A 25,902-nucleotide genomic window follows, 5' to 3' on the forward strand; every position below is an offset into this window, starting at 1 on the left:
AAGGGCCTTTCTATGCTCAAGTCTCCTATGCAGTACTTGGTAAACCCTGCATGACATGCTCAAAAGAACTCACAATGCCATTTACTTACTTGGAAGAGTAAGTGGGACAGCCAATGAAACCGAGAATGTGCAGGTAACCAGATGGTCAAAATCAAGTTCTTGGCTTTTCATGGAGTAAACGGATGCTCGATTTTCATCCTCAGGAGTAGGATGACCACCGCCGCCACCACCACCACACATTTCTGGGCTTTCAGATACATAGCTGCTGTCTGAATATTGTGTGTGGAGATCTGCCTCAGATCCTTCTTCCTCTTCATTTTCTCCCTCAGGATCTAGTTGTTTACTTGCCATCCTGGGACAGAAATCCAACTATTAATAATTCTAATTTCTTCTGATCTCTGCTTTTCTTTCTAAAAGTAATTATTTTAAAAATGCAGTAAGCCATCCTATGCTCGGCTAAAACTCTCCCCAAAGAGAAGTTGGAAGAACTAAATATTGGTATGTTCTTTTCAACAAACATACAGCCCACAGAAACATAACCAGAATGTGAACAGTTGTTTTATTCTGGCCTTGAATCATCCTTGAACAAGGTGATATAGTTCCTGCACATCGAATACAGGCATAATTTTAAAATAGCAAAGTGTTCTTTTTTTTTCTTTTGGTTGCAAAGCACTCATTGGTGGTTTGTTTTGTAAGCTGTTACACAAATCAGGTTAAAAAAAATTAATCATCTTTTGTAAGTTCCTTCTCAGGCTTATAGCTAAGTTCACCAGAAGACATTCAGATGAGAAACAGCCTTACCTACAAGTAGAAGTAGTGTATACCTTTTTTTAATGAAAATTATCAGCACTTTTGATCAGTGACGTCATCAAAGTAAACAAACCCACGTGCTGATTACGTCAACAGGGCACAGCCCTAAAAGGAAGTGACGTGCTCAGCCCCCACCCTCCGGATGTGACGTTTTGGCCTAATCCCATCAAGATTGGCAGTCAATCCTCTGGGTACATGATTAGGTTAACCCTAGACTAATTCTATGGACATTCAAAACCAAAAAGAGCTAAGTAAAGTGAATAATTAGCAGAGGCCTGTGTTTTTGGGGAACAAGCCCTACTTTGGGGAGCTGTTAACCCTAGACTATTTCTATGGACATTCAAAACCCAAAAGAGCTAAGTGAATAATTAGCAGAGGCCTGTGTTTTTGGGAAACAAGCCCTACTTTGGGGAGCTGTGAAATAAAAAATAAAAAAAGGCTTTTTATTTCTAATCATTCTAGCCTAACGATGCTTTTAATTTTTGTGGAGTTTTAAAAATCAGTGCCTCAAAAGCTGGGGAAAAAGAAGCCCCTGAAAGGCAGCCAGAGCCTGCATTTAACCCCTTTTTTCTAAAAGATATTTTTTTCTAAAAGGTATTTATGTCTAGGTGGTTTTAAAAGCATTTCCTCGAATGCAGGGGGAAAAACAAACAAACACAGCCCCTTTTAAAACCCACAGCTGGTTTTTACCTTTGTAAAAAATCTAAACACACATATTTTGCCATTTGTACCCTGAATAAAATTTATTCTGCCCCCCTTCCCACTATAGCAAAAGACAAGGAATATTAACAGGAATTAAAATGCTCACAAGAGGCAAGCAGCCAACCAGGCTCACAAGAGGCAAGCAGCAAGCAGCCATGTGTGTTTCTGTCTGTCTGCTAGTAAAAAAAGGGGGGTTAGGCCTTGTTTGGGACATGCCCGGGCATGTCATGCTCCCCGTGATCTGGGCATGTGCAATGCTCAAGGGCGTGTCATTGCAAGGGGCAGGGGAGTTTGCTCCCCGTGATCTGGGCATGCGCAATGCTCAAGGGCGTGTCATTGCAAGGGGCAGGGGAGTTTGCGCGGGCAGGGACATGCCCGGGCATGTCATGCCCCCCGTGATCTGGGCATGCGCAATGCTCAAGGGCGTGTCATTGCAAGGGGCAGGGGAGTTTGCTCCCCGTGATCTGGGCATGCGCAATGCTCAAGGGCGTGTCATTGCAAGGGGCAGGGGAGTTTGTGTGGGCAGGCCTGAACAGCTAGCGATTTAACCCCAGCAGTCTTTTGAAGATGGCAGCCTCTGATGGAGATTTGTTTGATGTAAATTTGACCCCCAAACCACCCAAGCGTGGGCACAGAATAAGAAAAGGACCTGAGTTATACAGTTTCATTGAAGAGAACAAACTTATAAAACCTTGTTATTGCAGATTCTGCAAAACATCAAATGGTAAGTAAATATGTTTTTATTTATGATAATGTAAATGGTGCTGGAGCGGATACACCGCTAACAGGATGTGCTTTATATTTTGCAGACTCTGAATTAGTAATACCTAGACAGCAAACACTTCAAGACACCCCGCTTTTAGATTCCTGTGGTAATCGCCATGGTCAGAAAGCTTCTGCAGATTTCTCTGATCTAGACTGTAACAGGGATTATGAGCTATCCCAGAGACCACGCTATCTACCTTGTGAGTTAAAGAGCTGCAATTTGTGTAAAGACTGGTTTGCTTGTGACTGCGGACGTGATTTGTGGGGCTCAGACGGGTCAGAGTATTATAAAATAGTATTATCTTCTGATTCTGATAGTGGTGATGAGGGATATTTTTCTGATGGCGGAGCCGTGCACCCTCTGAATTCTGTATAACCAATAAAAGACTGTGTTAATGTCAACACTTGAACATTTGTCAGTGGTCTTTCAGTATAACGATGCATGAAAAGCTTTTAAGTCGTATTTATTATACTCCGGGGTGTGTAGGGAGTTATGGAGGTGTGAATGCCCTTTTTCAGGAAGCTAGAAAACATGATAAAAACCTGACCATGAAGCAAGTCAAGACGTGGCTGTCAGGGGAAGACGCTTATACGCTTCATAAGCCTGCAAGAATTAATTTTCCTAGAAATAAAACAGTAGTGTCTGGCTTAGATCATCAATGGCAGGCTGACCTCATAGATGTCTCCAAATTTTCTAAAGAGAATCATGGAAAAAAGTACATCTTAGCAGTTATCGATGTGTTATCTAAATATGCCTGGGCCTCCCCTTTATCTGATAAAACAGGGAGGGAAGTTACATCCGCTTTCCAGAATATCTTTCAAACAGGACGTGCACCCCGAAAATTACAGACAGATGCAGGTAAAGAGTTCTTGAATATTCCACTGAAGAAACTTTTAGCACGTTACGGCATTCATCATTTTGTCACTCATAGCGAAACTAAAGCAGCCGTTATAGAGAGGTTTAATAGAACCCTAAAAAACAAACTCTGGAGATATTTCACAGCTAGAAATACCCACCGGTATGTGGACATTTTAGCAGATACTATTCAGGGGTACAATAGCTCTTACCATCGTAGCATCGGTACTGCTCCTAACACCGTAAATTTGTCTAACGAAAGGGGTGTGTGGATGAGGCTTTATGGGGCAACTTTAAAAAGAAAAAGAAAGGAAAAATGTCTTAAGATGGGGGATCATGTCAGGGTATCCAGACTGAAGGGTAAGTTTGAAAAGGGCTATCAGCAAACCTATACGGATGAGATATTCATCGTCAAAGAACTGCAGACAAGGGGGGAAAGAGCGGTGTATAGATTAAATGATTACACTGGTGACCCTGTAAAGGGGGCTTTTTACTTTGAGGAGCTCCAAAAGGTTCCTGCTGACCAACAGCGCATATACAGAATAGAGAAAATTATCCAAAAAAGAGGGCGGGGGAGACACAGAGAATTTCTAGTCAAATGGACTGGATGGCCAGAGAAGTTCAACAGTTGGGTTAAGGAGACTGAAGTACAACATCTTTGATATGGCAGAGTTTTACATCACCCTTCCCAGCAATGCGTCAGCAGCAATTTTCCCCCAAAACAGAAATTCTAATTTTACTATACAATTAGCAAGATCATTGGATCTTCCAGGGTCATGGGAAGTAGGGCTAGCAGAGATACAGTATCCGCATAGTTGGCACACATTAACTTCTCCTGGATATTTTGAAATTGCTAATGAGAGAAAGAGATGGCATTTTTCTTTGAGAAGCGGATACTATACTAGCATCCGACAACTGTTAGAAAATATGAACAAGCTTATATCAAGTGCCAAGGACGGCCCTAAGACAACCCTACAGTATGATGCAGTGGGTCGAAAAATTAACCTTAAAGGTGATGAACCGCATACCATTCTAGTTAGCGGAGAACTTGGACATCTGTTAAGTACATTCCCTGGATTCAACACCTTATATGTTTACACAGACATTGTAGAGCTCCAGATAGTGGGTGACTACTATGTGCCATTACTGCGCTGTGTGCCTGTGCAAGGGCAAGACAATGATTTCATCACAATAACCTATGACCGTCCACATTATGTACCAGTCAGCAAACATCACATCGATACCGTTACTATAGAAATCAAAACCGACCAGGACAAAAACGTGCGTTTTTATAACGGGAAGGTGATTGTCAAGCTTCATTTTAGGCCTCGGAAAAGTGAAGGATGGTTGTAATCAAGGAGCACGGGAACCCTCAAGACTACGTGGCTTACTACAGGGCACAAGCCGGTGGAGGCCTTCCAGGCTTCCGAGGAGCCCCCATTATGTACGGGACAGGGTTAGGGGGTCTGTTCCGTGGGCTTTTTCGAAAAGCAATGCCTTTTTTGAGGCGTGGGTTAGAAATCATTAAGCCGCATGTGAAATCTGCTGCCAAAAACATTGTCAGAGATGTTGCGGGGAATCTTGTATCCCAAGTTGTTGATAGGGGGCAGGCTGGATCAGGGTTGTTCATAGCCAGGAAGAATTATGCATCGGGCCCGCCTATTCCGCTTAAAAAGAGAAGACTTGTGAAAAAGGCCCGTCATACCAAGAGGAGACGTGCGCAGAAGAGGAAGCTCTGTGACAAGGAAGACATATTCTAATACAATATGTCATTTATTCATTCTGCTTCAGAGGAATGTGTTAAATCAGAACTGGATCTTTTTCAACTGGCGCCTACACAGACCAGTATTGAAAACAGTACCTATGTCGAGATCCCTCCTTTATCAGCGCTAACACCCAACGCACCCCTGGAATTTTTTATCACGGGGCATGGTGAGCATTACACGGATTTAAACAACACTCTGCTGTATGTGAGTTGCAAGATTGTAAAGGCGGATGGGACGGATATTGATGATGGGGCAAGGGTGGGCCTGACCAACTACCCTATAGCATCACTATTTAACCAGCTGGATGTTACTTTGGGAGATCGGCTCATTACACAGAGCCATCATTGCTATTCTTATCGGGCCATGATTGAACTGATTCTGAACTTTGGTAGTGATGCACTGGGTACCCAATTTACAGCTGGGGGTTTTTACAAAGATGACTCAGAACTCATGGAGAGTACTCTACTGACAGCTGCTGGGAACTCCGGTTTCAAAGCGAGAGCAAGACACACGGCCGGTAGTCGTAAATGGGATTTGCTAGGGCCTCTGCATAGCGATCTGTTTTTTCAAGACAGACTGCTGATTAATGGCGTTGATGTGAAAGTCAAACTCACAAGAAGCAGAAATGAATTTTGTGTGATGAAGGACGGCAATGAGAATTATAAAGTGCAACTCCTGGCAGCTTCTCTCTTTGTAAAACGTGTAAAAATAGCCCCGGGAGTGCGCCTTGGGCATGCAGAAGCTTTGCTCACCTCCAATGCCAAATACCCCATTGATCGAGTGGGGATGAAGGTTTACAGCATTCCTGCAGGGAGCCTTGTGTGTAATCAGGAAAATCTATTTCTGGGGCAGCTACCTAAACAATTAGTGATTGGGTTTGTGGACAATGCATCTTTTAGTGGGGATTATGAAAGAAACCCGTTCAATTTTCAACACTGCAATGTCAATTTTTGCGCCCTGTATTGTGATGGCGAGCAGATCCCTGCAAAGCCTCTCCAGCCTGATTATGAACACGGTCTTTTTGTGAGAGAGTACATGCAGATGGTGCAAGCCACGGGCAAAGGCATGAAAGACAGGCCACTGATAATCAGCCGGGAAGAGTTTAACCGAGGGTATACTTTGTATTGTTTTGACTTGAGTCCTGATCAGGGGTGTTCTGAGCACTATTCTTTGATCAAGAATGGTAACCTCAGAGCCGAAATTAGATTTGCACAACCCCTCCCCAACACCGTCAACATGATTCTCTATGCAATTTTTGAAAACCTTATTGAAATAAGTCACACAAGGAATGTGCTTTTTGATTATATGTGAGTATGGACACACTGCAGCTCCTCCAATTGTTCTCTGGAAATACTGCCTTTCTAGGGGTCTACCCTTGTGATCTGCTACCCCAGAGACATATCTCCAAAAGACCTTTTGGATTAATTGTAAATACTCACCCTCACACTCTGCCTGGTGAACACTGGCTGGCCCTCTACTTCCCATCTCCTGGATATGGGGAATTTTTTGATTCTTATGGAAGACCGCCGGATAGCCCTGACTTTCCTGGCTCTATAGTGATGTTTTTAGAGCAGCAAGCTGAGAAGTACACATTTCACCAACGTCAACTGCAACACCCAAGCGCTGTGACCTGCGGGCAACACTGTGCGTTTTTTCTACTGAACCGGACTAAAGGAGTGGACTATGAAAATATTTTAAAGATGTACTCCAAAGCCGATATTAAAAATGATCAAATGGTAAAGCTGTTTGTAAAAACTATAAAGGTGGGAAGGGGGCTTGGAACCTGTAACCATCACCAATGCATGCAGACATGCATGCCTTATTGTAAAATAAAGAAGAAGACTTAAACGTTTTTACTTGTTTCACTGTGTTTTTATTCATTTTACAAATTGAGCCAGTCACCAAACTTGAACCTACTTCTAGGATTTAATGTCCAAGGGCTAGAGGGGGTACCGGTAATCAGAGGCTTCTGAGTTCCAAAAGGGGGTGTCATAACAGAGACGGGGTTAGTAGCAGCTTCATCCTTAACAACCAGAGAATCTTTCAACTTTTCTATTTGCTCTTTAACAGTTGTAGATCCCAACACAGAGGTTGGAACATTCACCTCGGCCATAGCATTCATAAAGTCATCCCAGCCTTTAGGTTTCCGCTTCTCAGTAGGAGCTCGGTGTTGTGAGGCTCCTTTTACCAAGTCTAAAATATTAGTACCAGGAATAGGGACCCCTTTGTATAAAAAGGTACCACGATCATCCCAGGTTGAGACGTCCTGATGCTGCTTCATTTTGTTCAGTAAAAGTTCTGCATTTTTCCTGTAACGGGTGCTCACACCCCTTAGGATCTCATCCATCGCTGTGTCCTGCGGAGATGGCTGTGGCGGCTGTTCTGGTAAAGTTGGAAGTGGTCGAGGCTCTTCCGGTGGATAAATGAGATTCAGTCTGTCCTTTTCAGATTCATTTTGCCTGGTCAGTCTTAGATACCTCTGCAGTGTAGAATTGTAGAGCTTAATCTTGTCATCCTCAGACAAATCAGCTCTCTGAAGAATGGTACGCATCTCATCATCCAACCGGTTAGTGGCTATAGCCCCCATAGTAGGTGGCCTACCCTGTAGTTGCTCCATCTGATGACGCGACACCAGGTACATTTTCTCGGCATGATCCATGGTTTATCCAGCTAACAGGCTAGTCAACAGCGGAATAGCTGTCCCTAGTAAGGGCCCGATAAAACCACCCGACTGAAGTATGATCTTCTTCTTCTTTTTTAGTGAGACCTTTCTATCACTCAACTTTTTAATGACACCTTTCTTTCTCTTTAGAGACCGGAATTGTGAAGGTTTCAGAGGAAGGTTTCCTTTTAGGGTGTTCAGAGCTATTTCTGCTATTGCCCCCACCAGGTCATTGTTAGCATTGCATAAGATGGCTTTTCTCTGTCTTGGTCCAGCCTTTACTAAGATTTTTAAAAGCCCCCAATTTCTACGTACCCTCTCTGACATCTTAAATGAACTAGTGCTAGGGTAACTGAGCTACTGCTTTTTACACTTCTTTTTCATCGTGTAAACAGTAGGCCAATCAGGCGGGAAGAGGCCTGTTCTCAACCTGTAGGATTCTGGAGTGGTGGCTGCCAAATCTACCAAAAGGTACCCATGTGGTTTGTGAGTGGCATCTTGGAATACTTCTAAAAAATACTTTGTGTTAGTAGGATACATTTGCCTGGCCAGTGTGACAATTTGCATCTGATCACGGGGGCTGCTGAACAAAACCAAATATTTGGAATTCAGAGCTATTGTTCTCATTTTCTTACCTTGAAAGAACAGGTTTTGTAGTATGAGAATAATGCTCAGGTTTCTGTGATGGACGTACTGTGTAAAAGCCTTCTCTATTTGATCGCTGTCACCGGCCGATGCCATGAGATCATCTATCACAGCTAGAGTGATTTGTTTTGGCGGAAACAAATCATCATCTTCAAAAGAAGACGGAAGCCCCTCCATAAACTTAATATAAGGAACTTTATTAAGCAGTTCTTTGTACAGAGGTTGCCAACAACTATAAAACCATACAATATTTTGAGGCATTTGAGACAACACAACATCACCATGTTCTAACATTTGTTTGATAAAAAAAGATTTGCCAGAATTGGACGGGCCACTTATAATACAGGAGAAAGGATGTACAAATTGTGCAATGTTTTCTGCCATCCTTAATAACCGTAAGGCAGCGTACAGTAATCCTCACTCTTTAATAACCTTTTATTATACACTACTTTTAGAGTTTTTCGGAGGACCCGCGTTTCTAGGGTCCAATTTTTCTTAACCCTAACAATCCCCAACTGCTCTACCCCGATCTCCTTTTTTCTCTCTGCACCAGACACACAATAATCATCTACCAAATCTTTCAAGCTGTCAAAATTAACCTTGTTGCTATTACCACAGTTTAGCGTGATCCCCTTCACTTTTAGCACTGTTTCCCCGTTGGACAAAGCATAAGCATACGTTTTGGGACCAGCTGCAACAAACTCTGTTATCGTAGTGTTTGGTGGAATCTCACTTGTCAGCTGTCCTAAATAATCACCCAAAGGAGGTGTCCACGCCCCCTCTCTACTTACAAAAATGACTGAATCGGTGTCATGGTACAGGCACCTATCGCCCAGCCCATCCAGTAGTCTGTATAATTCCAGCCGGGCATAAGCAGTAGTAAAGCTGGCGATAAATACATTAGTGCATGTCGATTTGGTGGGGTGGTTCTTGGCTGTTTTCCATGTCACAACAGCTGTCTCTGTATCCACAAACTCACATGAGGAAACATCATAATAGGGCACAAAAAGGTATTTGAATAAATCCTCAGGGTTTGTCACCACGGATGTGGTCGGGTGATTGGTGCTCTGACCAAACTTGCCCCACAGCGAATTTAAAAACAGCTTGGCAATCTGTCTTTTAGCAGGATTTACTTCAATGTGGTCACGTCGTAAGCGGACACCTTCCATCTTTTCATAATCCTGAATATATTGCTCTTCATCCTGTTCTGTTTTGCACCAGTCAGGGTAACCACTGGCCTCCTGTTTCTGTCTGAGATGCGTGTTCATATAACCTGAAAATAGCTCATTTGATGTTCTTTCAAAATGCCAGATCTCATAGATTTCAACAATTCTGTAACCTTTTTCTAAAGCTACATTCAATTCAATGGTACACCATGTCCCAGTCAGAGCTCTTTCCTCATCACTGTGTTTACAGGGGGTGGTTTGCAGTTTTTCTGTGCAGGTTGCGCACAAACTAAACATTAATTTGCCCCCTGATTTGTGGGGTAGGATTGGGAAATAGAGATTCCTTGGTGGGTACACTTTGACTTTGGCCAACCCAAAATATTGCTTTATGTCCCCAAAGTTTTGGTAGATGATTTGCGGATGGCCAATTGGGTACTCCTTGGTCTTATTCACAAACGGGTACAAACTGGTGAAATCATAGTATAAGATTTGTTCACCGGGTTTTGGTTTGTAGTACAGGCATGTAGCATTTGTTCTACCACCAAAAAAAGCATCTCGAGGATTCAAAGGAGTTGGGAGCTTATTCTCAACTAGAAACTGCTTCAAAGAGGTGTCATCCTCCACCATGGCCCTCCATTCATGTTCCCAGATGCAGCGCACAGCATACCCCTGGCCCCTGAGGTACTCTTCTTTAATCTTAGTACGATTGTGCAGGCCTCCATATGTTGAATCAAGTAATTTGTTGAAGTCTTTTTCAGAGTAGCAGACAGGGCACCCATGAAAAAAACACCCGCGAAATTCAAAAGCTGTGGGAGTTCCATTTATGACAGCAAAACCATCCAAAAAATATTTGCCTACTTGCTTTTCACCCCCCTTCAGAGCATGCTGGATATTGAGATTCTCAGTGTGCTCTATATGCAACAACCATTGAATCGCTGGAGCTGAATACCTTTTCTGTGTCTTGTGATAATTGTCCAAAGGAGCTAATGCAATGGTATAGCTCTTCAAATACATGAACCGGTACTGGGCCATACAGACAGATGCCAGTGTGATATGTTGGAAGGGGTCAATGCCTCGAATCGCTATCTCCTCAACAATATCCCCCCGACCCCCCTGAAACACTCTCGCTCAGTCATTTCCATCACCTGTTCCCTAAATCGAATACAGGCCTCTCTTAATATATCTACATCTTGTCTGCAATAGTAAGCCAGAGCCTTCTTTAGTTTAAACACAGTACCTGTATTAGCAGAGTGCCATTTCATGAATTCTTCTCTCTCCCCGGGCATCATGGTTTCAGGGCTGTAATACTTGATTTCAGGGAGTGGCCCCACATAGTCTTGATTGGCCATTGTATTGAACAAGTGGGGGAAATATCCTTTGCTGCCTTGAAACCCCATAGCTTTGGGTAATTTGCTTAATTTAAGGGGCAAAAATGAGAGGCTATCAATAAACCGGATCTTATAATCTGGCAGGGTGATACACAAAAGTTTCCCCCCTTGATTTATAAGCTGAACCCTAACCTTTTCACGGATCAATTGCTTCAGTACTAGGTACCCGTCATAACCTTTGGAGTTGTGAGCGATAAAAGTACATCCTTTAAACTTATGATTTATAAAATTCTTTACAAACTGCTCCAGGCATCTAACACCATAACAATCCCACCTCACAAAATCTTTATCATCCTCATCCTTCAACATATCCCTGGCGCAGGCATAATTAGGTATATGGATGCCTGTCTCTTGACAGCATTCAAAATCATAAATAATATATCTTTTGCCAATTTGCGGCCGGTCCAACGAATTTAGAAAGCATAAATGCCCTTCCAAACTTTCAACCTTCTCAGAGCACTGTCCACACTTGGTTTCCTTGCACTTTTTGTGGGGGCTAAAGACGTAAACCCCACACATTTCACAATATTCTTTATTCTTACAGTCTACTTTTCCCTCCATAGCAAGCTGTGTGTGTCTTTCAAGACACACCTTAGACCGGCAAAACTCTTTGCACCTACAGCAGCGCGCCTTCTCCCCCACCACCTGCTGGCATTCTTGGGTGAGGCAGGCTCTGCAGATATATTGACAGCCATGACTAAATTTGTGGTGGTAGGCTGTGTGGCAGAATTTACAGAAATAGCGTTCACCCAGGAAGCCCTTGATATTTTTGATGCCATAATAATGCTTGTCGTGTAACAATATAAACACTATTTTTTCTTGCTGGGGGCTACCTGTGACAAAAAACCGCCAACCGTCCTGCATATAAAACAAGATCTTTATAGTGACCCTTAAAGCTTCTTCAAAGAGGTGTATCTGAGAAAAGTCAATTCTGTTTTCTGTGGAAACACCCAGTCTATTGTGAAGTTCCCTGGCCCTGGTAATAATTTCTTGATTTCTAACATCCCCGCCAATCAGCCAGAGCAAACAGCTAGCAAAACATAGAAATTCACCTCCCACATTGAAATCTACTAGGTGCTGCCTTTTTTTCTCCAGCACTCTGGTGAGCAGCACAGTGCTTAACTTCCTAAGACCTCCCCCCTCCTTGTTCTTCACGACGGTAACCACTAATTGCAAATCACCCCCCCACAATATCTCGGCCTTACTTTGCAGCAGATTTTCAATACCGGTCAGAAAATCCTCAGCATTTAAATCATTGATATTCCTCCTAAGAGAAAAGAGAGGATGATTTAACCCCTCTGCATCCAGCCGTAGTTGAACAAAATCGTTTGGACCTATGTCCCTAGCAACATTATTCAAAAGAGGCTGTATCACATTATGAACAGCCTCTATAGCATCTACAAAAGACTGGATTCGGTCAAGATTAATAAATCTATAGCGTTGATAATATTCCACAGCCCTGAAATTCCTGATAGGCTTCTCCCATTCCTGTACCATATCCAAATAAACATTGTTCATATTCTGAGAGTTTGCAGAGTTAGGGGCTTGTAGCTGTGGTGTAGAATGACATATCTCCCCTTCTGGTTGAGATGCTGGCATGAAATCACATTTATGACTGTCTGCTGGGGATGCGGGAAGTCCACCTCCATGCATTTTTGCTTTTTTGCAGGCCGGCTCTGGTTAAACAAACAAACAAAAGGCTATCACCAACATTCCTAATAATGTAATACCGTTCCCCTACCTTTAGTTTCTAAAAAATAATACTAATGATTTTGTAGTTGGATAAAATGCTAAATATTATACCTCCTAACAGCATTCGTGTTGTGTAGCTTGTGCATGGCCGGGCCTCTTGGGGCTCCTGGGGTAATGTAAGGTCTACATAGGGCTGGTCATCCTCCCATTCTGAAGGAAAAAAAGCCCCCCAATGTTCAGAATTGTTGCAGAAATGTTTACCAGAATCTAAAATGTTATGAAAATATGAAAGACAAATACCTTCATACGCCCTCAAACATTCTGAGTCTGTCAATTGGTTCTCAATAGCAATAACTACTCCAGTAAATAGCTGATCATCCTCCCATTCTGAAGGAAAAGAGAAATCCTATGGTCAGATTTGTTGCAGAAATGTTTACCAGAATCTAAATGTGTGAAAAGTATGAAAGACAAATACCTTCATAAGCCCTCAAACATTCTGAGTCTGTCAATTCATTCTAGTGAAATAAAACAATCAATCAGTCAAAAAGCAAGCAGACAAGAATATTCTAAAACTCCATTTTGCATCTAAGTGTTTCAAAAATTAGCCATAAAACTACTTACAATAGTGGCTTCCATTCTGAAAAGGGTCTTCTTAGCAGATCAAATGGCTCCGGAGGTACAGATATGCCAGAAACCAGCAAATGTGACTAGACCAGTATGGACCCTGCTTTTGTATACGCTGGTGATGTCACAACTTAATCACATCAGAGGAGGTGTGCTTTTCACAACTTTTGCAAATCTGGCCAGCCCCGCCTCATCAGGAAAACCAAATTGAATAATACCCCTTGAGTTTTGATTAAATTGTGTTTAACATCTGCCAAAGTTAAACAGGGGTCAGCAAAAGAAAAACATAATACATATTTCATGTGATTTGTAAAACCCATTTTATTATAAATTTCATAGCATTAAGAGATTCTTGTAATTAATTTCTGTTACATTTTGGCATATGAGCCTCTTCAGAGACAATGGCAATTCAGATTCAATCTTTGACATTAATGACAGTGGTTTACGGCTCTTTTCGATGCGCTGTATGAATGTCTTGACCTCATCAAGGGAACCCTGGGTGAAATATAAGTTATTCATTTTGTCAGAAATACTGATGATGATCCAGAGAACATGAGGCATAGAAAGTCTAAAGCATAAGCTTTTAATATGTTCTGTTTCACTGGTACCATCCACGTGGTCTTCATCTGATTGTAGACACCCCATTAAACAGTGGTGTAATATTTTAATAATACACGCTTTCAGAATCTGAGGCATGCTGACATTTTGAGACTCCGCCGTTTCTAAAGCAGGAAATAAGGTAGATTTAGGCTAGCTGTTTCAACCAATCAAAATACTGTTTTCTTAATTATATATATATATATATTTACTTACCATTTGATGTTTTGCAGAATCTGCAATAACAAGGTTTTATAAGTTTGTTCTCTTCAATGAAACTGTATAACTCAGGTCCTTTTCTTATTCTGCGCCCACGCTTGGGTGGTTTGGGGGTCAAATTTACATCAAACAAATCTCCATCAGAGGCTGCCATCTTCAAAAGACTGCTGGGGTTAAATCGCTAGCTGTTCAGGCCTGCCCACACAAACTCCCCTGCCCCTTGCAATGACACGCCCTTGAGCATTGCGCATGCCCAGATCACGGGGAGCAAACTCCCCTGCCCCTTGCAATGACACGCCCTTGAGCATTGCGCATGCCCAGATCACAGGGGGCATGACATGCCCGGGCATGTCCCTGCCCACGCAAACTCCCCTGCCCCTTGCAATGACACGCCCTTGAGCATTGCGCATGCCCAGATCACGGGGAGCAAACTCCCCTGCCCCTTGCAATGACACGCCCTTGAGCATTGCACATGCCCAGATCACGGGGAGCATGACATGCCCGGGCACGTCCCAAACAAGGCCTAACCCCCCTTTTTTTACTAGCAGACAGACAGAAACACACATGGCTGCTTGCTGCTTGCCTCTTGTGAGCCTGGTTGGCTGCTTGCCTCTTGTGAGCATTTTAATTCCTGTTAATATTCCTTGTCTTTTGCTATAGTGGGAAGGCGGGCAGAATAAATTTTATTCAGGGTACAAATGGCAAAATATGTGTGTTTAGATTTTTTACAAAGGTAAAAACCAGCTGTGGGTTTTAAAAGGGGCTGTGTTTGTTTGTTTTTCCCCCTGCATTCGAGGAAATGCTTTTAAAACCACCTAGACATAAATACCTTTTAGAAAAAAATATCTTTTAGAAAAAAGGGGTTAAATGCAGGCTCTGGCTGCCTTTCAGGGGCTTCTTTTTCCCCAGCTTTTGAGGCACTGATTTTTAAAACTCCACAAAAATTAAAAGCATCGTTAGGCTAGAATGATTAGAAATAAAAAGCCTTTTTTTATTTTTTATTTCACAGCTCCCCAAAGTAGGGCTTGTTTCCCAAAAACACAGGCCTCTGCTAATTATTCACTTAGCTCTTTTGGGTTTTGAATGTCCATAGAAATAGTCTAGGGTTAACAGCTCCCCAAAGTAGGGCTTGTTCCCCAAAAACACAGGCCTCTGCTAATTATTCACTTTACTTAGCTCTTTTTGGTTTTGAATGTCCATAGAATTAGTCTAGGGTTAACCTAATCATGTACCCAGAGGATTGACTGCCAATCTTGATGGGATTAGGCCAAAACGTCACATCCGGAGGGTGGGGGCTGAGCACGTCACTTCCTTTTAGGGCTGTGCCCTGTTGACGTAATCAGCACGTGGGTTTGTTTACTTTGATGACGTCACTGATCAAAAGTGCTGATAATTTTCATTAAAAAAAGGTATACACCACTTCTACTCCTACAGGTACTCTAAGGTTAAGCCTGGCCCTCAAAATGCTGCTCTTACCACAGAAGGTAAGAAGGAGAGCAAATTCATTCAAGATTAAGTCTGCAAAGTTGCAGGTCCTTCATACCTGGCATAAGAGAACATCATGAAGCAACCCTGATTTGCTACAGTAAAGAGACAGCCTGAAAACCACTTTGAGACAGAGGCTAAGGCTGAAAAGAATATGTAATGCATATATTTATACTTAGTTGGCTATCCTGAATAACTATTATTCTTTTTTAATGCCACATGAAGGCGTGCCAATCTTGACATATATTTTGCATGACGAGTTTTCTATCAATACAAAGCAAGGTAACCAAAAGGTGCAAAGACAAGAGAAGACAACTACAAAGGGACTTAGGATGAACTGACACCTATAATCAAGCAGTCCAAACCAACAATGGCAATGCACATAAACAAGCAAGTTTCCATTCAAGCATTCCTGATGTATCAAGAACCATAGAGACAGAAAGCTGCCAATGTGCTGTTACATTCAGTATTCAAACCTTATGACTAGATAGATTAAAAATACAGCTTTAACCAGATAAATCCCACCCAGGGATTAGGAAATGAAACTTTTCATTTCAAATAATTTCTTAAGGCAAGAAGAACAAGCAGACGCACATATGTCACCTTGCTACAAACACAAGCTTGGATTTCAACTGTGTGTTCGAGAAAGAAAAGCATATTTTAATATAATAAAAAGCAGAGCTGTCATTATCCAAACTGCACCCCAATGAATCAAACTAGAAAGCTAAGGGAACAATGGATAAAATGCAGAGAAAGACAAATGAGATTAACTTTGAAATCAATGACCCATTAGCAAGCAGTCTCATTAATTTCAATGAGCAGCAGCACACTGATATGTATCTACATGCAAACTTTCCCATCATTCTCTATATTCTCTGTAGAATATGCTATCCAGTTGCATAGAGAAATGAATACGGTATTGCAAAAATCTGTACAATATTATGAGTGAGGAGAAATTTTTGAACTGCTGTTTTATTATGTTTGTAAATATGATTTTAAGCTGCAGTTCAGTATTATGCTGGTTTAGCACACAGAAAAGTTCCTCTTCCTACTTAAAAACAAACAAACAAATCAATTTGTAAATACTCATGTTGGGATCAGTAGCCACTTTACTAACATGTTATTATAACTTATTATGAATACTTTTGCCAGGATACCTCCAACTGTTTATCTTATTATCTAAGGCTAATATTTATAAAGATTAGACAACGTAAAGACCAATTGTTTCTTTGCTTAGAGAAAAGTCTTCTAAGATTGCAAAAGGACATAAAATCAGGTATGAAACTCATCTAGATGAAACAAAATAGTTGCCTTGGGTAATCTTGGTAAGTATAAATCATACATAAACAAGGTAATTTGGATTTAATTAGCCTTTAGAATATTACAGTAATTTAAAAGCATGTCTTTCTAATCAGTTGGATTAGAAAGTCTAATTAGACTTCACCTTTTCAACCTACACACTTGCTAGTTTCTCAGTCTAGCTATGCTGTCAACTCTAAAACGAAATTAGCTGAAGCCATTTTCCTTTCGTTTTTGGTTGCCACAGAATTGGGAGGGGGGATGAGTGTTTATCTTAGACCAGTGGTTCTCAAGCTGTGGGTCGGGACCCCATTTGGGGTCGAACGACCATTTCACGGGGGTCGCCAAACAACGCAGTCCGCCATTTTTTCCCCCCTTTTCCTTAGCTGTGCTACTCTCTTTTATTCTATTGGCTTTTGAAAGCCGATAGAATAGACTCTCTTGAATAGAGTCTAATTCTATTGGCTTTCAAAAGCCAATAGGAATTGTCCAGGCTGTTTCTGCCCTGCTGAGCCCGCCAAAAGTCCCAGTCTGCAAACAGTGCTGCACCAGTTGAGTAGTCCTCGACTTACGACCGATTGAGTAGTCCTCGACTTACGACCAGTTGGGGGTCGCGGCATTAAAAAGGTTGAGAACCACTGTCTTAGACATAACAATAAATTGTTCTGTGGGAACCAAGGTCATTGTTAACTGCATTTTGGCAGGCTGCAACTTTAGTTAGAAAACCCCTGCAAATAGTTAATTGGGGAATGTGATTTATGACATACTACTGGGGTGTGAAGTTTAACTTTGTAACCTTTGAGGGGGGTGTTTCAGTCTTGGGTTCAGTTTTGAATGTGCTGATATTATGTGGCCAAATAAATATGTTCTTTAAGGAAACCTTTTTGCCTTGGAGTTCTTTTTCTGGTCTCATCTATCGGAACCATGACATATGCATTGTGCAGTCTACAAGAGACTTCCCAGGGTTGGTTATTTTTAACTAGAAGTAGAATCCAGAAATAAAAATGAGAGTTAATCCTGGATCAGATTTAATTACATCATTTTACTAAAAAAGTCAGACCAAAGGACATTTCTACTACAGTAATTAAACAGATTTGTTTCTATCTTCTTCAGCATACCCAGATGGTGTAGCATCATGAGAAGGCTTCCAGCAATGAGATGTCTTCCCTATTTGAATGGCAGAGATTAATGCTGTTTCAATTGTTTTAACACTGTTTTAATTAGGTTTTTAAATATTTTGCTTCAAAATATTATTTGAAATGTTTTTCATAAAATAATATTAAAGGATTTTTATTCTCTCATTTGATACAGCAGCTAATAAGTGCAATATTAAGATCTGTAGTTTCTAGTATATGCAGCTAAAAGTTACCAGAAAGAAAAAAAATGATGGGAACTATCAACCAAGCAAAGCTTTTTTTTTTTTATAAATTATATAAAAACAAAACAAAAAATGTTTAGCTGGAATTGTGGAATTTAAATATAAATCAGGGAGTTGTACAGCATTTGTTACATAAGGCATATGCCAGCATGAATATGGTTACCTCTTGAAGACCTTGAATCTGTTTGGCAAATGCAACACTCCCAGACTTAGAAATATTTTCAAAAATGAGAATGTGACAACTAGATATGAACTGTTTAAATTAAGAAGCCTGCACCTATTCAGGCTGCAATTCTTATGCAGGCTTGGGAGGCAATTTAAAGAAAATAAGCTGAGCATGTGAACAGAACACCCCGCAGCACTCTTCCAGGCCTGGGACCACTGGAAGCTTGCCTGCTTCCAGAAAGTCCCACCAACTGGGCAGACTGAGATGGTATAGGGCAGGGGTAGGCAATCTTGGCTCTTTTATGACTCCTGGACTTCAACTCCCAGAATTCCTGAGCCAGCATAGCTTGAGCAGGGGGTTGGGCTAGAAGACCTCCACCAAGGTCCCTTCCACCTCTATGTTCTGGGCACATCAAGCACAAAACCCCCCATCCAAATAGGAAGGGTTGACTTCTAGCTTGACTTGGAGGGACTACATGGACAAAAGCACCGTCTAGGCAAAGGAGTAAAGGTCGTTTGCCATTGCCTTCTGCCCTTCTAGACAGCAACGAGTCCTGCTCCTCTGTCCTCAAAGGACGCACCCGAATTGATCTGAGTTAGTTTCCGAACCGAGACGAGATCGCTCAGCGTTACTACCTGTTGTGTCGGGCAAACAGAGAGAGGAGCAGCCGGTTCAAAAGAACGGAGTCTCGAACGTACGTAATCCTGCAGCAAGCCAACCGAGTTAGACGGCCTAACTACCGACCAACGCCACAAGTTCAAGAAGTAAGCCAGCAACTCTTCCACCGCAACAAAACAACATACAAAAAAACTCCAGGCCCGCACATGGGATTTAGTTGGACCGGAGGAGGGAGCCCGTACCAACTGAACAAACCTCGTCGGGAAACTCAACTCAGCAGGCGTAGCGCCTGGCAACAGAAACAAAAGTGTCCGAGCTTTTTCCGCCCCGCCAAAGAATCCCGCTCGGCCCCTTTCGATCCTAGAAGTTGCCCTCCCTCGCAACCGGTGTGTTGCGCTTGGCGCTGGGACGTCGCGGGAATATAATTTGCCGGGCCAGCAGCTCTGCCAGAGGCTGTTCAAACAACCCGGCAACGAGGAGAGAGCAGAAGTTACGACGGCTATTTTTCCCACCCCGCGAGAACTCCCGCTGTGATAACCGGCCAGGGACCCAAGAGACTACGAAACAAGACTGGCAACGAGGCCGGGATCGTCGCTAAGAAGACCACCGGCCCTACCTGTACATGCTCCTAATAACACAGGCAGCCTCTGTGGTCTCGCTTTGTGAAAGGGCCTGCGTGACGGCCCACGTGCAACGGACGCGTTTCCAACGCCGCTAAGGAAAAAAAAAATGGAACTCAGGTGGAGCCTTCCAACGTACAGTATGTAGTTTTGTGACGCGTGCTCGAATTCCGGGATTCGTCTTCTGGGATTTTTCTCTTGTCATTATTGCAGGATTCTGTGCGGTGCGATCCATTGGAGCAAGCACGAGTCACAAAATAACTGTTGTAAAGGACGAGGCTGGTCACAAAACACCCATTTTGCAAATAACTAATCTCAGCATTTGAAGATCAAGTCTTATAACCTGTCCCGTAAATCAGAAGAAGTAAGTCCCAAGAGGGAAGTGCTCTCTAAATCCTTTTTTCTCTTACACCAAAACAGGCATTTAACTAAAAGTAGGATTTTTTAAATCTGCCAATCACTTCATCCCACTCTTTCACCTAGCCTACAAATAAATAAATAAATAGCTTTAAGATCAAATGCAGCCTTCAGACCTCAACTTATTCCAGGGCACTGATCCACATTTCTTTAACCATAGCTTATTGAATGAGCCACTCAGTTCACAACAAGCCAAGTCATAAACCATGATTTACAAGGCTGGGTTCATTGTGTATGCAAAAGCAAAACCAGACAAAAGTTATTTACTTACTGACCCAATTTTACTGACCTAATAAAAATAAATTAAAATCCATATAATTAAACAGATGCAATTAATTAAGATATACAATATATTAAATGTACCATCCCAGCGGAGATGAAGCACTGAAAATCAAACTGACTAAAGATAATCAAGATGAGGATCTGGCACAGATCTCTGAGAGGCCATCCCAAAAGTACAGACATTATTAAGAAACACTTTCCTTTATAATCTCATTCATTGCAGTAATGAGAGATTGCTAGAATATTTGTAAGGGATAGCAGACTTTTTAAAGAAATTGTACATATATACTTAGAACTGCTGGGCAAAAATACTGGTGTTGGCCACAGTCAGCCAGCTGTTTAGACTGGATTTGACACCTATTTTGTTCACTTCTTAAGTCCTTCCCCAGGATTTGGGATGGGCAGATATTGTGGTTTTTTCAATATTAAAGTTATTGTTACAGGATATATATTACGATGGCTGGTCTCCTAGCCAGATGTTTAGACTGAACTTGTCATTTTTATCCACTGATCAAGTCCTTCCCAAGGAAATTATTATGATTATACTAAAACAATTTAAAGAAAAAGAAAGTATCAAAATATAAAATATATTATAGATCTATTTTGGACTTTCTGAAGCTTTTGAACCACCATCAAAGGTAACTCTTTTCAGCACATTTCAGCAATCCAACAGAAAAATGATCAAGAATCTTTACACATCCACCTGAACCCATTACCTGATCTGTTTTTGGCTAACCATTGCTGATATTTTTCCTTAAATTGCTTAAAAAAACCCCTCTTTACTGAGTTTTCCTATGCCTTTAGTGACAATTATGGATCCAGGACTGCTGAATGCAACCTTTCTAGGACAGATTGATCATCACTCTCATTTATCTGGATTGAGCTTCCATTTATTCATTCTCTTCAAGTTTGTTATACAAGCATCACTTTGGAGCGTATGCTGTCTCCATGAATTAGATGAAAGTAGATTTAAATCTGGGTATAATCTTCACATTAATAACAACTCAACCCACTTTCTGAGGGTAACGTTGAGTCCAAGGAATTGGAGGACACAACTCTATGCAACATTGTTACAAATCCTCAACATCAAATTCCAGAAAAAGCAGTCAAATAACAGGAGAACCATAGAAAAGATACCATTATTGATGGTATCAAAAGCTACCTCTTGGTCCTAAAGAAACTAAAGAATTGCATTTCCCACTTGTTCTCAGACAAAAGCATGCCACCAGATAACAGTTTCTGTCCTAAAGCTGGATCATATCTGGATTGAAATCAACATGGAAAGTCAATTTCACACAAACGTGTTTGAAATTGGTCGACAACCTCTTGGCTGAGTACCTTATCCAACTATGAAAAATAGTTATATATTTAGCAGATGTGAGTACAGCCATGGAATCTGACTTTAATTGTCCTAGTTTATTGTGGTTTTATACTCACTGGTAGCCACTTTCTGGAGTTTCAGAAAGAAAGTGTGTATTATAGATAGTAGGGATTTAATCTTGGACATTTTTCAAATCATCTTTCTTTTTGTCCACTAGGAAGATGAAAGATCTGCTGTCTATGAAAGTGTGTTTGTATCTAAAGTACTTTGCATATTGAAAATAAAACAAATACTACATAGGGAGTGTTATCCAAGGCTTACATGTAAAAAGAACAACGCACTAGAGGATCCCCAAATGTATCATACAAATAAGGGAGTAGTGTATAACAATATGTTAATCTTTGGGGGATGCCTTCAAGTGAGTGTTGATTCCTGGCAACTGCCTAGACAAGTCCCTGCAGTTTGCTTGGCAAGATTTTGGAAGCCATTTGCCACTGTCTCCTTCCTACAGCTGAAAGAGCGACTGGCCCAAGATCACCCACCTGGCTTTGTACTTAAGGCAGGACTGGAACTCGCCATTCTTGCTGTCTAGCCTGGAGCTTTAACTACTATACCAAACTGACTCTTATTTATTAATATATAAGTGGTTATTTTATTTAAGAAATACTTTGGAAGTTATCCATATAATCTTTCTATTTGTAGTAATTTGCTTCCAGCTCTTCACAAAAATTAAGTATGTTGCCATCAGACCTTTTCAACTTACTATGTAAAACATTTTTATCACTTTCTACTTGTGCAATCCCAGCTAAAATATATCATCTGTTGGACTTTATGAAAACAGTCAATATCCATCATATACACCTCTTGATTCTTTTAAGTATTTTCCATCCAACTACATAATATGTACAATCCAACTTCCGGTTAGGTGTCGTGGCATAACAGGCGCAGGAAGACAGGGCTTCTTTTACACATTCGATTTCGCCCCACTGGGAACCCTAAAAAGGGTCGAAAGTTGCTCCAGAGAGGTGACAAAGAAGGAGGAGACCCTCGATCACAGAGGGGCAGTGGCTCTTCTGTTTGATACAAGGAAGCCCTCCAAACCGGTAGGGGAAAGACTGGCTACATTTGTGTGGCCAGTCAGAAGCTGCTGACAACTGAAGAAAATAAGCTCTAATGAGCAACTTTTGAGCAACGTGGATGGAACTGGATGAGACTTTATCCTCTCTTTATGACTTAAAGACTTTTTCCTGGAAAAAACTGCCCAAGCAAAGAATGCCCCCCAATGAGAGAGGGAAGGGAAATTTCCACCCCATTTCCTCAGGAAAAGAAAAGTGGTGAACTAATTGCTTGGGGGAAAACAGAGAAAATTACAAGATTAATTTGGAATCAAAACATATATAGCTTTGAAATTTGGGGACTAAAAGTTCTTTTGAGACTTTTGTAGAATAAAGACTTGAAAAGTTTGCAATATAAGTTTGGATTTAAAAAGACGGCATCAATGACATCTAGTGGCGAATCATGGCACTGCAATGTATTATGCTTAAACTTGGCTTGAAACCCAGACTCAGATAAGACTTTTGTTGCCCTTGGAAACTTTCACTTTTGAAGATTGCAGCTGGGAAAAGGGGGAAAAAACCTCTTGGGCTGATTATCTGTCTGGCAGAGATGATAAACTATTTTGAAACTGGCCTGCCTGGATTACGAATACAATACTAACTGACTTTTAGACCTGCGTTGTGGAGCTAATAATGCAAAGGAGATAAAAGAACAATTTTCTAATCTAAACCTACAAATTCAGAAAACGACCACAAAGAAGGAACTATTACCCCAGAAAATAGAAGGAAAATTAGAGGAAGCGGATCCAAAAATGGAGGACCTAAAGGAAGGAAGCAACAGACAGATTCAGACAAATGAAGAATTAGAAGACATAGTGATAATACCGGAAAAGGAAAAGATATCTTACTTGTCAAGATCTCAGAAACATTTGAGGATATGGAAGAAGAGCTGATCGAACGGAAGATAAAGCTGTTAGGAGAACTGTGGAAAATTGGAGAAGGAGGGAGGCTGTTTAATGAATATAAATGGGCTGAGCGTTCTTCCAAAAATACTTTAATTAAATTGCCTTTCTTATTCCAAACAATATACACAAAAATAGAGGAAGAACTACTTGATGATTCAAATGCATTGACTTGGAAAGTTAATTGGCAAAGGAAGAAAGCTAGAGTAAGACTGAGGAAAATAGAGATTTTGTCCCATTAGATTGGATATTACATTATTAAATAGTCTGAACATGGCTAAGAGAATAGATAATTGTTAGAAATAAAAGTATTATTATAACTAGAAAAAGAGGATCTACAACTAGAATACTATATTTTGGTATGAAAAGGGAAATATGAAAATGCTAAGAGGGTCTGACTAAGGGAAGCTTTTGGTTACCCAAATATAATTTATTATGAGAAAACTATAAGTGATAGAGACACTTTGAACATTGATGGGAAATCAAAATTTTAAAAAAGTGGGGAAAAGTTATTGATTGAACAAATGGATTTTAAGTGCAAATGCAACTGACATATGTTTTGGTTAGAAAAGATATTTTAAACTGACACTATTGATATTATGTATAATATTAGAAAAATGTGATAAAAATGTTGATATTCAATTGTACATGTATTAACAGCAATAAGAATTATATTTGCCTAGTGTGGAAAAACGTATACCACCAGAAGAAGGGAGGAAGCACAGGATGGTGTAGTATTGGATCTAGACTGAGGAAGTTAATATGTACCATTGAATTACTAATGGACCCAGAAAACACGTTGTTTGTTAAGTACTTATGATTGCAAAACTAGAAAATTAATAACATTTATACAAAAAATATGTACAAACCTTCTTAAGAGGATTATGAGACTGGAGAAGAACCACAGCTGGGAATACATGAATTCTAAATTTTCTTATACCTACAAATGGAAAAGAGATATGCAGTGAGATAGTGTAACATTATACAATAGATGAACTGCTGATTTATTTTGAATTACTTAAAACCAGTGAGGTTTTGATTTGGCCCAAATTCTATTTTATTTCTATTTCAACTGGGTACACATTTTATTAAAATATATATGAAATATTCCAAGATTGTGGTAACATAATTGAGCATATATTGAATGTTTATGCATTATCTCTGTTCCATTGGCTATATCTACAATATTTCCCTACAAATTAAAGTTTAGAGGCTGCTTTTCTTGCAAATTAGGGACCATCACAGATTGTCCTGAAGAGGAGTGTGAGGGCTAGTAGTAAAGATGCTCGCATCCTATTCAGAAGGCTGAGTTCAATCCTGGGATAGTGGCAGGTGTTTCTATCCTAGGGCCCAAATAAATATTTTGTCCCATGGGAACCAAGGTCATCGGCTGCTCCCGAGACTGCTGGTTGGGCATTGCATAAAAAGCACACCAAGAAGATGTATTGGGGAACGTAGTTGCTTGCATAGTTTTTTAACTTTGTATTGGGGAATTGTTACATGTGTCTCCAGATCTGGTTTCACTTTTGATGTGCCGATAAAAATTTCATTGCATTTAGCTCTCAAAGGATAACCCACCTCCAATATACACTATATAAACATGACAAAAAATTATGCATACCCCCACATACACAAACATATATGACACAGAGAAACAATACAGACTACTTCAGATATATACATATACATGGTGAAAAAAAAGAATCTTGAGAATTATTGAACTATTGCTTGAGTCTTGAGCGTCCCTTGGACTGCAAGGAGATCAAATCAGTCAATCCTAAAGGAAATAAACCCTGACTGTTCTTGGAAGGACAGATACTAAAGCTTTGGCCACCTAATGAGAAGATACTCAAATGCTTTGGCCACCTAATGAGAAGAGAGGACTCATTGGAAAAGACCCTGATGTTGAGCAAGATGGAAAGCAAAAGGAGAAGGGGACAGCAGAGCATATTATGGTTAGATAGTGTCATCAATGCAATGAACATGAATTCTGGGAGACAGTGGAGGACAGGAGGCTTGGTATGCTGTAGTTCATGGGGTTGCGAAGAGTCGGACACAACTTGGAAGCTGAACAACAACAACAGTTTGAAGAGCAAGTAGCAGCTGTGACCAGGAAGGCCTTTATACAAGTTCTGCATCTTGTGCACCAGTTGCACCCTCTCTTCGATCAGGAAATCTTCCAGATCCTTTCAAGATGGGATTATTGCAATGCACTCTACATGGAGCTGTCCTTGAAGATCCCCCAGAAGTAATAGTATTCATTTAAAGTCACAAGTTTACACTATCAACTTTACTTTCAGTTTTTATTATTATATACTAGTAACATCATACTGTCAGGATGCAATAATCTTTAATGTTGAAGATAGCAGCATTCTAATTAGCAACATATTATTAGTCAAAGATATGT

At 40.8% G+C, this 25,902-nt stretch overlaps 1 protein-coding gene across 4 annotated transcripts in view; it reads right to left on the reverse strand.

The window, feature by feature from the left end:
- The window catches only part of CFAP92 (cilia and flagella associated protein 92 (putative)), a 65,879-nt gene extending 46,020 nt beyond the window's left edge, over positions 1-19,859 (reverse strand). For 2 of the 4 annotated variants that reach the window (XM_039349440.1, XM_039349438.1), the window contains exons 1-2: positions 18,856-19,850; positions 90-352 (exon numbers count right to left, since the gene is read on the reverse strand). In XM_039349440.1, the coding sequence (XP_039205374.1) occupies positions 90-351 (262 nt within the window). In that variant the 5' untranslated portion in view covers position 352; positions 18,856-19,850. Of the gene's footprint in view, positions 1-89; positions 353-18,855 lie in introns of all 4 variants that reach the window. The other 2 variants (XM_039349439.1, XM_039349441.1) reach the window with 2 other exon arrangements.
- Positions 19,860-25,902: the final 6,043 nt, after the last annotated feature.

The sequence above is a fragment of the Crotalus tigris genome, unplaced genomic scaffold, assembly GCF_016545835.1.
Source record: "Crotalus tigris isolate CLP2741 ecotype Arizona unplaced genomic scaffold, ASM1654583v1 scf7180000018275.596634, whole genome shotgun sequence".
NCBI classification, from domain to species: Eukaryota; Metazoa; Chordata; class Lepidosauria; order Squamata; family Viperidae; genus Crotalus; species Crotalus tigris.